Below are 13,360 nucleotides of genomic sequence, written 5' to 3'. Positions count from 1 at the left end.
CCCGACCCGAACGACGGCCCACTGGCCCGGCCGCCCCGCAGGACTCGCCGAAGCGGCGGTGGCCAGCCTCCCGGCGGGGCCTGGAGATCTCCCGGAATGAGAGCGGCTCCCCAGACCCTATCGGTCACTGCCCCTCCTCCCTCCACCTCGCCTCCAGATGTGTACAGATCCAACCTGGGAGTCGCCAAATCTCGGGCTGCCAACCTCCCGTTGGGGCCTGGAGATCTCCCGGAATGAGAGCGGCTGGCCAGACCCTATCGGTCACAGGCCCCTCCTCCCTCCACCTCGCCTCTAGATGTGTACAGATCCTCCCAGCCTGGAGCGGGCAACCTGGGAGTCGCCAAATCTTGGGTTGCCAACCTCCCGGTGGGGCCTGGGGATTTCCCGGAATGAGAGCGGCTCCCCAGACTCTATCGGTCACTGCCCCCCCTCCCTCCACCTCACCTGCAGGTTTGTACAGATCCTCCCAGCCTGGAGCGGGCAACTTGGTAGCCGCCAAATCTAGGGCTGCCAGCCCCCAGGTGGGTCAAACAACAAATATATACACTGCAAAAAATATATACACTGTGTTAGAAGAGTCAAACAACAAATATATACACCGCAAAAACCTTATTTATAAGTTAAAGTGTTCTATATGTTCCATCTTGTAAAGTGCTTTGAGAAAGACCAGGAGCGCTCCGTCTGCAATTGTCCGCTGCTGAATGGGCCTTTTGTAGGACCAGCAACAAACATCAGTTTAAACGTCAATGTAACCACAAAAGGAAACTTCCCCTTTTAGAAGAGTTTCAAGCAAGGAGAAGCGGGTGTACAATTCTGGAAACTCCCGTTGGGGTTGATTGTGTAAAAAGGATGTCAATGGGCTGGTAGCTATTAGATTGTACAAACTGATTATTATTGTTGATATTGCATGTAATGAATAATATATCTGTTTTAGAATATTATGAATAATACACAATGCACTTTATAAGATGGAACATATAGAACACTTTAACTTATAAATAAGGTTTTTGCCGTGTATATATTTGTTGTTTGACTCTTCTAACACTGCAGCTTCAGTTTCCACAGCCTCCAGGTGGGGCCTGGAGATCTCCCGCGTTGACAAGTGATCCCCAGCTGACAGAGATCAGCCCCCCTGGAGAAAAGGGCTGCTTTGAAGGGGGGGACTCTGTGGCCTTGCCCCATGCTGGGGACCCTCCCCTCCCCAAACCCCGCCCTCTCCTGGATCCACACCCCCAAACTCTATAGGCACTTTCCAACCCAGACCTGGTTACTCTATCCAAATCCTGGTTGGGAAATACCTGGAGATTTTAAGGATGGAGGGGTTTGGGGAGGAGGTGATCTCAGTGGGGCATAAGGCCATAGAGCGCACCCTCTGTAGCTGCCTTTCCCCCCCCCCCCCAGGAACCGATGTCTGTTGCCTGGAGGCGAGTTCTAATTCCGGGAGATCTTCAGGTCCCACCTGGAGGCTGGCAACCCTACGACCCGAATTGGCAAGCGTTTGCCCTGTGAGTTGGCAAGTGGCCACCACACACAAATGGGTGAAGGGGACGTCTGCCTGCCACCTCTCTCCCTCCTGCCGCACCTTGACCTGCCCTGGCACGTGATGCCCAATTTGAGAAGAAAGTCGCAGGTGCCCACCAATGCTCCCTCTAAGCTGTGGGGTCTTGTGAGCAAAAATCCTACTTTGGGAGTTCCTGGCATTCAAGTTGTGAGCGAGCGATTTGGCTGCTGCGTAAAATTAGTCTGCTCCGGAGCCCTCCTTCCTGAGCTAAGACAAAAAGGTGTGAGCCAAAGGCTAAAGAACTGTGAGCTGGCTCACACTAACTCAGAGGGAACACTGGTGCCCAGCATCTTGGCTCAACCTGTGTAAGCCGCCCTGAGCCCGCATGCGGGGAGGGCGGGGTATAAATGAAATAAACCTTTGTGTGCCTCGCTGCAGCCTGGATGGGCATCCTCCTGGCCTGCTGATGTTACAATCGAAGCAGCACAGTTTGAACAAGATGTTTAACAAGCATATGGAGCAGAGGTCCATCAGTGGCTATTAGCCACAAGGTATAGATAGGGACTTTGGGGCAAGTGATGCTCTGTGTTCTTGGTGCTTGGTGCGGGTCAACAGTGGGAGGGCTTCTGGTGTCCTCCTGGCCCCACTGCTGGACCTCCTGATGGCACCTGGTATTTCTGGCCACTGTGTGACACAGAGTGTTGGGCTGGATGGGCCATTGGCCTAATCCCACATTGGCGTCTCTTATGTTCTTATGTTGGGCGTGAGTGAGATTGCGCTGAGTAGTGCTTCGCGCCTGCCAGGAGCACATTTAAATAAGGTTCTCACGGGAGCCCACCTTTCTCCCTCGTGGGGACCCAGAGCAGTGTTCCCTCTAAGCTGAGTTAGTGTGGGCTAGCTCACCGTTCTTTAGCCTCCGGCTCACCCATTTTTGTCTTCACTCAGGAAAGATGGCTCCAGAGCACACTGATTTCTGCTGTAGCCAAATCGCTCGCTCACATCTTTAATGCCAGTTGCTCACCAAGTAGAATTCTTGCTCACAAGACTCCGCAGCTTAGAGGGAGCATTGACCCAGAGCGGCTGACATCACTCTCCTTTGCTCCAGTTTATCCTCACAACAGCCCTGTGAGGTAGGCGAGGCTGAAAGTGTAGGACTGGCCCAAGGCCACCCTGGAAGCTTCCATGGCATGTGGGCTTCGAACTCGTGTTTCCCAGAGGTTAATCCAGCGCTCTTTCTCCACTACGCCACACTGTCTCTCATCGGCTGCTACGTGTGCAGTGTTAACATGCTAATGCGACACCAGCCTAGGTGATGGAGTTCCGGCATGCTGATGCGGCTTAGGCTAAGGCTCATTTGGAGCGGTGCACTGGGAGGCATGCAAAACACGACACGGGGAAGTCCTTCTTGCCTGTCAGTGGTTGTTTTTAAAAACTGAAAGCAGGCAGATGTCTCTTCTAGACTGGGATGGTGGAAAGAGTTTGCATGTTTGCCACCTTCCGAGGCATTTCTTTTCAGGGCAGACAAGGTGTGCAGAAGCTGTTAACTGCACTCGAAATGCTTCCTCTGCTTTCCCCTGACCACAACAGTTTCTTAGCCTCCTGGTGGAAAGTGCAGTCAAGTCGCAGCTGACTTACGACAACCCTGTAGGGTTTTCAAGGCAAGAGACGTTCAGAGGTGGTTCGGTCATTTTGCCTTCCTCTGCAAAGTCTTCCAACCACTGCTCTAGGGGGTCATACTGGAGGAGTATTGCTACTGGAGAGGCAAGTTAAGGCAGGTGCAGAAAGTACTTTCCAGTCTAGCCTGCAAGATGGCCCCTGACCTTGATACGGCCAATCTGGCGTCCAGGATCCATGCCGTGGTAACATCAAGACTAGACTACTGTAATGTACTCTACATAGGTCTCTCCTTGAAGACAGAAGGCGTCGGCGATCACATACAAAGCCCTTTAAGGCCTTGGTCCATCATACCTGCAGGACTGCCTCTCCTAGTATGCTCCGCCATGACAGCTTCTCTCATCTGAGCAGGGCCTTGGGCAGATGGCAACCTGCAAATGGACAAAATCAACAGTTGCTTGTCCTCGTGCATTCTCTGTTGTGGCCCCCACCTTCTGGAATGGCCTGGCCGAAGAGGTCAGGAAGGCTCCCGGTTGATTTATTTCAAAAAGGAAAGGCTAAAACAATTGATGCATTCTTAGTTTAGTAAAAAAACTAGTTATGATGGGATGTGATAAAAGGATGTAAATTAATGGCGCAGAGAATACCAACAGAAATGTTTGCAGTTTTTCCTAATGCTAGAACGTGGGGTAACTCGAATGAAATTGATGAGCAGGAGGTTCTAGATCGGAAGTACTTTGTCCCACAATGCACAATTAACTTGTGGAACTCCTTGCCACAAAGATGTGGTGGCCGCTAGTTTAGATTGCTTTAAAGTGGGATTGAACATATTCATAGAGGATAGGTCTACCATTCCGTGTTAGCTACTGTGACAAAGTGAAATCTCTACAGTGTATCTCTGAATACCAGACTCTGGGACAGATCCTTGCTTTCAGGGCCAATTTAGCGAGCTTCTAGATTGGGGGTCCCCATCATGGGACCTGCCAATACCTTTCTTGGCACCTGCCAAGTGCTTTTAGAAAATGGATATGGCCAAGTGGGACTCCTACCCAGCAGGGATTTTGATTGGTCATTGGAGATCTGATTGGCAGTGCAGATGAAAATAAGAACGTAACAGAAGCCAATGTTGGATCAGGCCAATGGCCCATCGAGTCCAATACTCTGTGTCACACAGTGGCCAAAAATATCGGGCCATCAGGAGGTCCAGCAGTGCCCCCCCCCAGCACCAAGAATGCAGAGCATTGCCCCAGACTGAGAATTCCTATCTAAAAAATCATATTGTTTCGGTGACAACTGCCACTACAGTGTTGGGTTTGTTCTCTCACTTCTCTTTCCCAGTGCATTTTTTAAAATTACCCCTTGGGCTTCTTCTGTGTGTGTGTTCCTCCACCTCCCACAGTGACCCTTTTGTGGCTGTGCTGCCCACCATGCTGTGTTGGAATTCCAGAGGTGTTCACAGGCTCAAAAAGGTTGGGGACCCCTCTTCTAGAGGCCCTACCTGTCCTGTTCACTGGCTGGGTGTTGGATTGGAAGGACCTCTCTGGCCCGATCCATCTCGGGATTTTATTCACAGGCTTCTTTGGTGTAGTGGTTAAGTGTGTAGACTCTAATCTGGGAGAACCAGGTTTGATTCCCCACTCCTCCACTTGCAGCTGCTGGATGACCTTGGGCAAGCCACAGTTCTGTCAGAGCTGTTCTTGAAAAAGAGCCGTTTCTGTCAGAGCTCTCTCAGCCCCACAGGGTGTCTGTTGTGGGGAGGGGAAGGGACAGGAGTTTGTAAGCCACTCTGAGACTGCCTTGGGTAGTGAAGGGCAGGGTAGAAATCCAATCTCTTCTTCATCCATCTGCTAGTGTCATACTAGCACAGACAAAGATTGAATTTAAGGCGATATGAGGGTCGTGGCTAACTTTTCCTTTCTCTCTTTCTCCTTTAATCAGTGAGGCGACTAAATATCTCACAGAAGCTCTTCAAGCTGTTAGTGAAGCGGCGCTTGAAGACATGATAGAAAATATAATTGATGCTGTTGAGAAACAACCTTGTAAGTAGATTCTTCATTTTCTGAGACGCTGTGAGGAGTAAAAGAAAAAGAAAAATGCATATTTTGGAAGCAGTTGTGCCTTGCTGTGCTGTATATTGATGACAGAGAGTTGTTCATGCCTTTATTGATTGTGTGTTTTGGGAAAAGAGCAGAGGGGGAAAATGAGTAAACTTTTGCTTATGCAACGATCTTGATTTTCCTCTTTTCTGGGGACTGAAAACTGAATTATAACCTGTATACATTAGAAGCAGGAAACCAGCCAGGGAGGCAGTGGGGCCCTTGGATGACCGAGGGGTAAAAGGAGTACTGAAGGATGATAGGGAAATGGCTGAGAAGCTAAATGCATTTTTTGCCTCTGTCTTCACTGTGGAAGATGAGAAGTGCTTGCCCACTCCAGAACCGCTGATTTCGGGAGGGGTGTTGAAAGACCTGAGTCAGATTGAGGTGACGAGCGAGGAGGTCCTAAAACTGATAGACAACTTAAAAACTGATAAATCACCAGGCCCAGATGGCATACATCCGAGAGTTCTGAAAGAACTCAAATGTGAACTTCTGGATCTCCTTACAAAAATATGTAATCTTTCCTTAAAATCTGCCTCCATTCCTGAGGACTGGAAGGTAGCTAATGTCACTCCCATCTTTAAAAAGGGTTCCAGAGGAGATCCGGGAAATTACAGGCCAGTCAGTTTGACGTCGATACCGGGTAAATTGGTGGAAACTGTTAAGGAAAGAATTAGTAAGCACATTGATGAACAAAAACTATTGAGGCAGACTCAGCATGGGTTCTGTAATCAGTAAGGAAAGATCTTGTCTCACTAACCTGTTAGTGTTTTTTGAGGGAGTGAACAAACATGTGGACAAAGGGGACCCAATAGATGTTGTTTACCTTGACTTCCAGAAAGCTTTTGATAAAGTTCCTCATCAAAGGCTCCTAAGCTCAATAGTTATGGGATAAAAGGACAAGTCTTGTGGATCAAAAACTGGCTAATGAATATGGAATAGAGAGTGAGTACAAATGGGAAATTTTCTCAGTGGAGGGTGGTAGGCAGTGGGGTACCGCAGGGATCAGTACTCGGTCCACTGCTTTTTAACTTGTTCATTAATGATTTGGAGTTGGGAGTAAGCAGTGAAGTGGCTAAATTTGCAGATGAGACGAAGTTGTTCAGTTTGGTGAGAACCAGTGAGGATTGTGAGGCACTCCAAAGGGATCTGTCGAGGATGGGCGAGTGGGCATCAACGTGGCAAATGGGGTTCAATGTGGCCAAGTGCAAGTTGATGCACATTGGAGCCAAAAATCCTAACTATAAATGCACATTCATGGGGTCTGAACTGGCAGAGACTGACCAAGAGAGAGATCTTGGAGTCAGTGAAAATGTCGAGACAGTGTGGTGCGACTGCAATAAAAAAGGCCAACGTTATGCTGGGGGTTATTAGGAAGGGAATTGAAAACAAATCAGCCAGTATCATCATGCCCCTGTATAAATCGATGGTGCAACCTCATTTGGAGTACTGTGTACAGTTCTGGTCACCACACCTTAAAAAGGATATTATAGCTTTGGAAAAAGTGCAGAAAAGGGCAACTAGAATGATAAAAGGGTTGGAACACTTTCCCTATGAGGAAAAGTTAAAGCGCTTGGGGCTCTTTAGCTTGGAGAAAAGATGACTGAAGGGAGACATGATCGAGGTTTATAAGATTATGCATGGGAAAGAGCAGATAAGGAAAGAGGTACTTTTCTCCCTTTCTCACAATACAAGAACTCGTGGGCACTCCATGAAATTGCTGAGCAGCCGGATTAGAACAGATATTTATTTATTTACTTATTTAATTAAATTTCCACCCGGCCCTCCCCGCGAACAGGCTCAGGGCAGCGCACATTGGTTGATCCACAGTGACCATTAAAATCTACATAAAATCATTTAACCAGTTCAAATACAGGAAAATAATACAATCATAACATTATAAAGTGTTGAACAGTGTCATCGATTATTTAAGATGGCATACTAAAATGCATGAATACAACAACACGCAGTTTTCCCGCTCAGTAATCTTCCTAAGTCGCGCGACGGCACAGGCCAGCTGTTAACATTAAGGGCCAGGATCAGCACTACGAATTGTTGGTGGGAGTAGTGAGGCGGCTCCTCAGTTGAAGGCCTGGCGGAAGAGCTCCGTCTTGCAGGCCCTGCGGAACTGTAAAAGGTCCCACAGGGTCCTGATCTCCTCCAGGAGCTTGTTCCACCAGTAAGGAGCCACCACCGAAAAAGCCCTGGCCCTGGTTGTCGCCAGCCTGGCATCCTTGGGGCCCGGGAGGGTCAATTGGTTTTGAGACCCCGATTGTAGTGCTCTCTGGGCTATATATGGGGAAAGGCGGTCCCTCAGGTATGTCGGACCCTGACCATATAGGGCTTTAAAGGTAAGCACCAGCACCTTGAAGCGAATACATGCTATGCTATTGGCAGCCAGTGCAGTTACCTTCAGGGCAGGCTGGATGTGCTCCCATCTGGGAAGGCCCATCAGAAGCCTGGCCACGGCATTCTGCACTAGCTGCAGCTTCCGAATTTGCGACAAGGGCAGCCCCATGTAGAAAGCGTTACAGTAGTCTAGTCTTGAGGTGACCATCGCATGGGTCACTGCAGAGGTCATTTCGGGGGGGAACGCGGGGGAACGCAGTTCCCCCGGGTAAGGTGCAGGGGGCGGGGCACATGACGAAGCCCCGCCCCCTGCTTCCAGCCGCCCCGCTTCCAGCCCTCATTCAGCCAGGAGGGGGCAGGAGAAGAGGGAGGGTAAGTTGCTTCCTCCCCGCCTCTCCCCACCCCTGCCTGCCTGGGGCCTGGGAGGGCCTTGGTGGGGCTTCCTTGCACTCCCGCTGGCCTTGCAGGTCCACCGCCGGGCCCCTGATGTCAGGGGGTGTGGCATATGCTAATGTGTTATGCTAATGAGTTCCCCTAGCTCTTTTTCTACGAAATGACCCCTGGGTCACTGTCACCAGGTCACCGCGGTCAAAGAAGGGAGCCAACTGTTGCGCCAGCCGAAGATGATAAAAGACGGACTTGGCAGTGGCTGCTACCTGGGCCTCCATTGTTAAGGAGGCATCCAGGAGCACTCCCAGACTCCTAACCTCCGGCGCCGGCAGCAGTGGTGTCCCACCGAAGGTCGGGAGCGGGATCCCCACCCCTGGACCGCCCTGACTCAAGCACAGGACCTCTGTCTTCGTTGGATTCAGTTTCAGCCGGCTAAGTCTGAGCCAACCAGCCACAGCTTGTAGTGCCCGGTCCGACTGGCCGTCCAACATCAGATAGAGCTGGGTGTCACCAGCATACTGGTGACATCCCAGCCCATGCCTCCGGACAATCTGGGCAAGGGGGCGCATATAGATGTTAAACAACATCCGGGAAAGCAGTGCCCCTTGAGGCACTCCGCACTCCAGCGGGTGCCTCCTGGACTGCTGTTCCCCTAGTGCCACCCTTTGTCCCTGACCTTGGAGAAAGGAAGCAAGCCATTGTAAAGCGAGCCCCTGAATTCCCGTGTCGGCGAGGCGGTGGTTCAGGAGCTGATGGTCGACTGTGTCGAACGCAGCCGACAGGTCTAACAGCAGCAACACTGCCGAACCGCCCCGATCCAGATGCCTCTGGAGGTCATCTGTGAGGGTGACCAGTGCCGTCTCCGTCCCGTGTCCCGGGCGAAAGCTGGACTGGAAGGGATCTCACATAGAAGTGCCATCCATAAAGCCCTGCGACTGGATCGCCACCGCCCTCTCAATTAATTTGCCCAGATAGGGCAAATTGGAAACTGGCCGATAGCTAGCCAATTCGGCCGGGTCCAGAGATGGGTGTTTTAAGAGGGGGCGGACCATCGCTTCCTTGAGCGCCCCCAGGAACAGCCCCTCTGCAAGGGACTTTTTGATAATTTCCTTTGGGGCACCTCGGAACTCTTCATGGCCTGCTTTAATAAGCCAGGAAGGCCACGGATCAAGGCTGCACGTGGTTGGGCGTACCGTTGAGTGTTGTTCAGTCGCACAGTCGAGTCTCTTTGCGACCCCATGGACCAGATCACGCCACACTTCCGGTCTTCCGCCATCCTCTGAAGTTTGCTCAACTTCATGTTCGTTGCATCGATGACACTGTCTAACCATCTCATCCTTTGCCGTCCCCGTCTTCTTTGACCTTCAATCTTTCCCAGCATCAGGGTCTTCTCCAGTGAGTGCTCCCTTCTCATTTGGTGGCCAAAGTATTTGAGCTTCAGTTTCATTATCTGGCCTTCCAGGGAACAGTCAGGGTTGATTTCTTTTAGGATTGACTGATTTGATCTTTTTGCAGTCCAAGGGACTCTCAAGAGTCTTCTCCAGCACCATAGTTCAAAAGAATCTATTCTTCGGCGCTCGGCCTTCCTTATAGTCCAGCTCTCGCAGCCATACATGACTACTGGGAATACCATTGCTTTGACCATGCGGACTTTTGTTGGCAGGGTGATGTCTCTACTTTTTATCATGCTGTTTAGGTTCGCCATCGCTTTCCTCCCAAGGAGCAGGCGTCTTTTAATTTCATGGCTGCAGTCACAGTCTGCAGTGATCTGGGATCCCAGGAACGTGAAGTCTGTCACTACTTCCACGACTTCCCCTTCTATTTGCCAAGGAGTGATGGGGCCGGATGCCATGATCTTAGTTTTTTTGATGTTGAGCTTCAAGCCCACTTTTGCGCTCTCCTCTTTTACTCTGAGCAAGAGGCTCTTGAGGTCCTCTTCACTTTCAGCCATTAGAGTGGTATCATCTGCATATCTGAGGTTGTTGATCTTTTCCCCAGCAATCTTAATTCCCGCTTGTGATTCATCCAGGCCAGCATTTCCCATGATGTACTCTGCGTATATTAGCCTTTTGTTACTGTCCATGGGGTTTTCTTGGCAAAGATACTGGAGTGGGTTGCCATTCCACAAGGTATAGATAGGAACTCTCAGGCTGGGGCAAGGGATGCTTTGTATTCTTGGTGCTTGGGGGGGCAACAGTGGGAGGGGTTCTAGTGTCCTGGCCCCACTGCTGGACCTCCTGATGGCACCTGGTGTTTTTGGCCACTGTGTGAGAGAGTGTTGGACTGGATGGGCCATTGGCCTGATCCAACATTGGCTTCTCTTATGTTCTTATGTTCAATTTGTTAGCTGCCTTGGTGGCCCTGATGAAGGCAGAAAGGTGGCATATAAGTTTTGAAAAATAAAATATGTATGCCATCTTTCCATGCAAGTCATGGTCCAGCAAACATTAAAACACTGAAATGTTTAAAATATCGGAAAGCATTTAAAATGCATATGCACACACACACACAATTAAACATATAAATACATAAAAACACACAAACAGGGAGGAGTTAGCAAGGGAACCTTAAACAAAAGAAAAAAAAATCTCCACCAACTGGTGGAAAACAATGGTAGAGGGAGACAGAAGAATCTCGTTTGTGGAGGGAGTGCCAAAGTTTGGGTGCCACAACCGAAAAGTCCCGTTCTTGGATTGCCATCCATCTAGCCTCAAATATTGGAGACGCCCAAAGAAGGACCTCCAAAGATGACCAGAATGGTCCATATATGAGCAGGTGGCCCTTCAGGTAAGCTGACCTCAAGCCTTATAGGTAGAGATGTAAAATTTCCAGAAATTTTGAAGCTCGGAAAAAAACCCGGTTTCATTTTCGGGAAAATTGAAAAAATGCTACATGAGCATTTCTTTTGTCTTTTCTAGATTGAAAGTCATTCTGTTACTTTAGGAACATAAAATATGACTATGAACATTTTTACTTGGCATGAATATATCACAACTAGCATATTAAAAATATAGTGTATCCAAACAATTATTACAAACAGAATACCCACCCACATGCAAAAACAAAACTGACACCTTTTTCTTTTCTTGTGACAATCGCACCTCCTAAAGGAAGAAATGCATCTTGTTCTTGCATTGGAGAGTTCAGTTTGTAACCTAGGACTTGCTTGTCCTCCGTGCACAGAAATTAGATCAATCAGACACCATACATATTTTTTAGAAATGATTTGGAAAATATTTGAACACCTTGTCTTAAAATATTTTATTCATCATGTTAAAATAAAACGTTCCATAATCAATTTCTTTTTTCAATTTTTCCAATTTTTCGGAAAAAAACAAAAAGGCTTCAGGAAAAAAATGGGGAAAAACCATTTCCCCCCCGAATCTTTCCGGTTTTTTTCTGGGCCTTCACATCTCTACTTATAGGTCTTAAAAGAACCCAGAAGCAAACCAGAAGGCAGTGCAGATGGGAAAAGACTGAAGTGATATGGTCCCTACGGCCCACTGCAGTCGGCATTCTGGCTGCAGCATTCTGTATGAATGGTATCTTCTGGACAGTCTTCAAGGGCAGCTTCACACAGAGTGCACTGCAGTAGTCTAACCTATACGATAGAAGAAGAAGAAAAAGAGATTTCATTTATACACCGCCCTTCACTCAGAGTCTTGGAGTGTCTTACAAACTCCTTCCCCCTCCCCTCCCCACAACAGACACCCTGTGAGTCAGGTACCAGGGCATGTGCCACATTGTCAAAATATTTCCTGCCCAGAAACAGCTGCGGGCGGCTCACAAGCTAGCTGAGTTCCTCTTCTCATTACGACTGGGAGGAGGACTGGATAACAATTTTGGGGAACAGTGGCCGTCAAACCAGGAGATGAGGGGTATTTTAAAACTTGGCTAACGTTGGAACGCTCTGTTTGGTCCTGATTGGGGGGAGGGAGCAGATATTCATGATGTTTGCTTGGGGGCTGTAGAAATCTCATTAGGCTTCTTATTAAGTCAGTCAGCAGAGGTCTCCTGGCAGGAATCTTGCAAATCAAATTGAGCAGATGGAATCCTGTGCTCATTCGTTGATTGATTGATTAAAATATTTATACCCCTCCTTTCCCCGTGGCTCAAGGCGGCTTACGATCATAGTTAAAAAAACATTTCCAGTTAAAACAAGAATAAAATAACACACACCTCCGATCTCTCCCACCCTTAAAAGGTGTCTGCCAGTTCAAATCCCCTCAAAAGCGCTGGCAACCGGGCAGCTCTCGCAGCGCCTTGTAAAGTTCTCCAAGGAGGGTGTAATGATTCTTTGTTTTATGAGAGTGTGTGTGCCTTTAAATGCTTGGTTGGAGTGCATGGTTAGTAGACTAGAGTGATTGAGAGAGACAAATGTGCTGTGATTGGTGGATGACAGAGTGTGGGGGTTTTTTTTGAAGTGAATCTGTGTGGGTGTGTCAGTTATGAAAGTCAGTTGGATTTGTTCAGTTGTGGTTCAGTCAGTGAGTGTTCAGTTAGTTCTGAGTGAGTTCTTAAAGAGTGCAGAATTTATGTCCTTAGCCTGTGTGGCTGACTATAGGAATGATTGTCTCCTGTTAATGTTGGAACTGAGTGTCAAGCAAACAAAAGTAAAGGAACTGCTGGGATAGCTGTGTATGTGATACATGTGAACAACATATTTACCAGTCCCTTTGTCCTAAACAGTTACATAATGACCAACCTCATATTTTGTTCTTAGTTCAATAAATCATCTTTTGTTTAAGTTATCCCAGAATTGAATTCAATCCTTCCTCAGGACCACATGGATCCCTGAAAAGCCTAGACCCTGGGTTACTTTACCAGAAAGAGGAACAGAGAGAAGATTTGGAAACCCTTAAATTCCTGGTGGCAGCCGAATCTACCCAGTTCAATAAAGCAAAGAGCACAGTTAAAGGGAAAACCAGTCCTCCCAAAAGAGAGGACACCACAGAGGGCCCCCCCAACTATTCAGGGACCCCGTTCCACAGAGCCGAAGCCACGATGGAAAAGGCCCGGGCCCCGGGCAGTGACAGACAGGCCACCCTACGTGCTGGGATAGCTGACAGATGGCTGATTGACAACTGTAGTTGGCACGCAGGAACATACAGAAGGAGACCGTCTTATTACTTGATACCCCCTGGCTCCTCTCTGCCTCAGCTTCTTGCGGTGCTCTTGGAAGAAGAAATAGTAATTAGGTACTCTTGGAAGAAATAGCAATTAGGCACAGTGCTGAACCCACTCCCCCCCCCCCCGGGGTATAGATTTAGAGATGGGGCAGAGAGAGAGGGAAAGATTGTTTGAGGCACACGTCAGAGGATCCCAGATGCCCTCGGCACATCAGGAGAACGTGCAAGTAACGCACTCTGTGCACATGCTCACGCACACACCAGTCCAACTCCGTTCT

The 13,360-nt window shown here is 48.7% G+C and overlaps 1 protein-coding gene across 1 annotated transcript in view; it reads left to right on the top strand.

Moving 5' to 3' along the window:
* The first annotated feature begins 3,352 nt into the window (after positions 1–3,352).
* The window catches only part of POLE2 (polymerase (DNA directed), epsilon 2, accessory subunit), a 54,901-nt gene continuing 44,893 nt past the window's right edge, over positions 3,353–13,360 (top strand). The window contains exons 1-2 of the mRNA XM_015425602.1: positions 3,353–3,360; positions 5,054–5,154. Coding sequence (XP_015281088.1) covers positions 3,353–3,360; positions 5,054–5,154 — 109 coding nt within the window. The remainder of the gene's footprint in view (positions 3,361–5,053; positions 5,155–13,360) is intronic.

The sequence above is a fragment of the Gekko japonicus genome, unplaced genomic scaffold, assembly GCF_001447785.1.
Source record: "Gekko japonicus isolate JY-2015 unplaced genomic scaffold, Gekko_japonicus_V1.1 scaffold961, whole genome shotgun sequence".
Classification (NCBI taxonomy): domain Eukaryota; kingdom Metazoa; phylum Chordata; class Lepidosauria; order Squamata; family Gekkonidae; genus Gekko; species Gekko japonicus.
The sequence above is the reverse complement of the archived record's forward strand: the minus strand, read 5'-3'. Positions and strand labels throughout refer to the sequence as shown.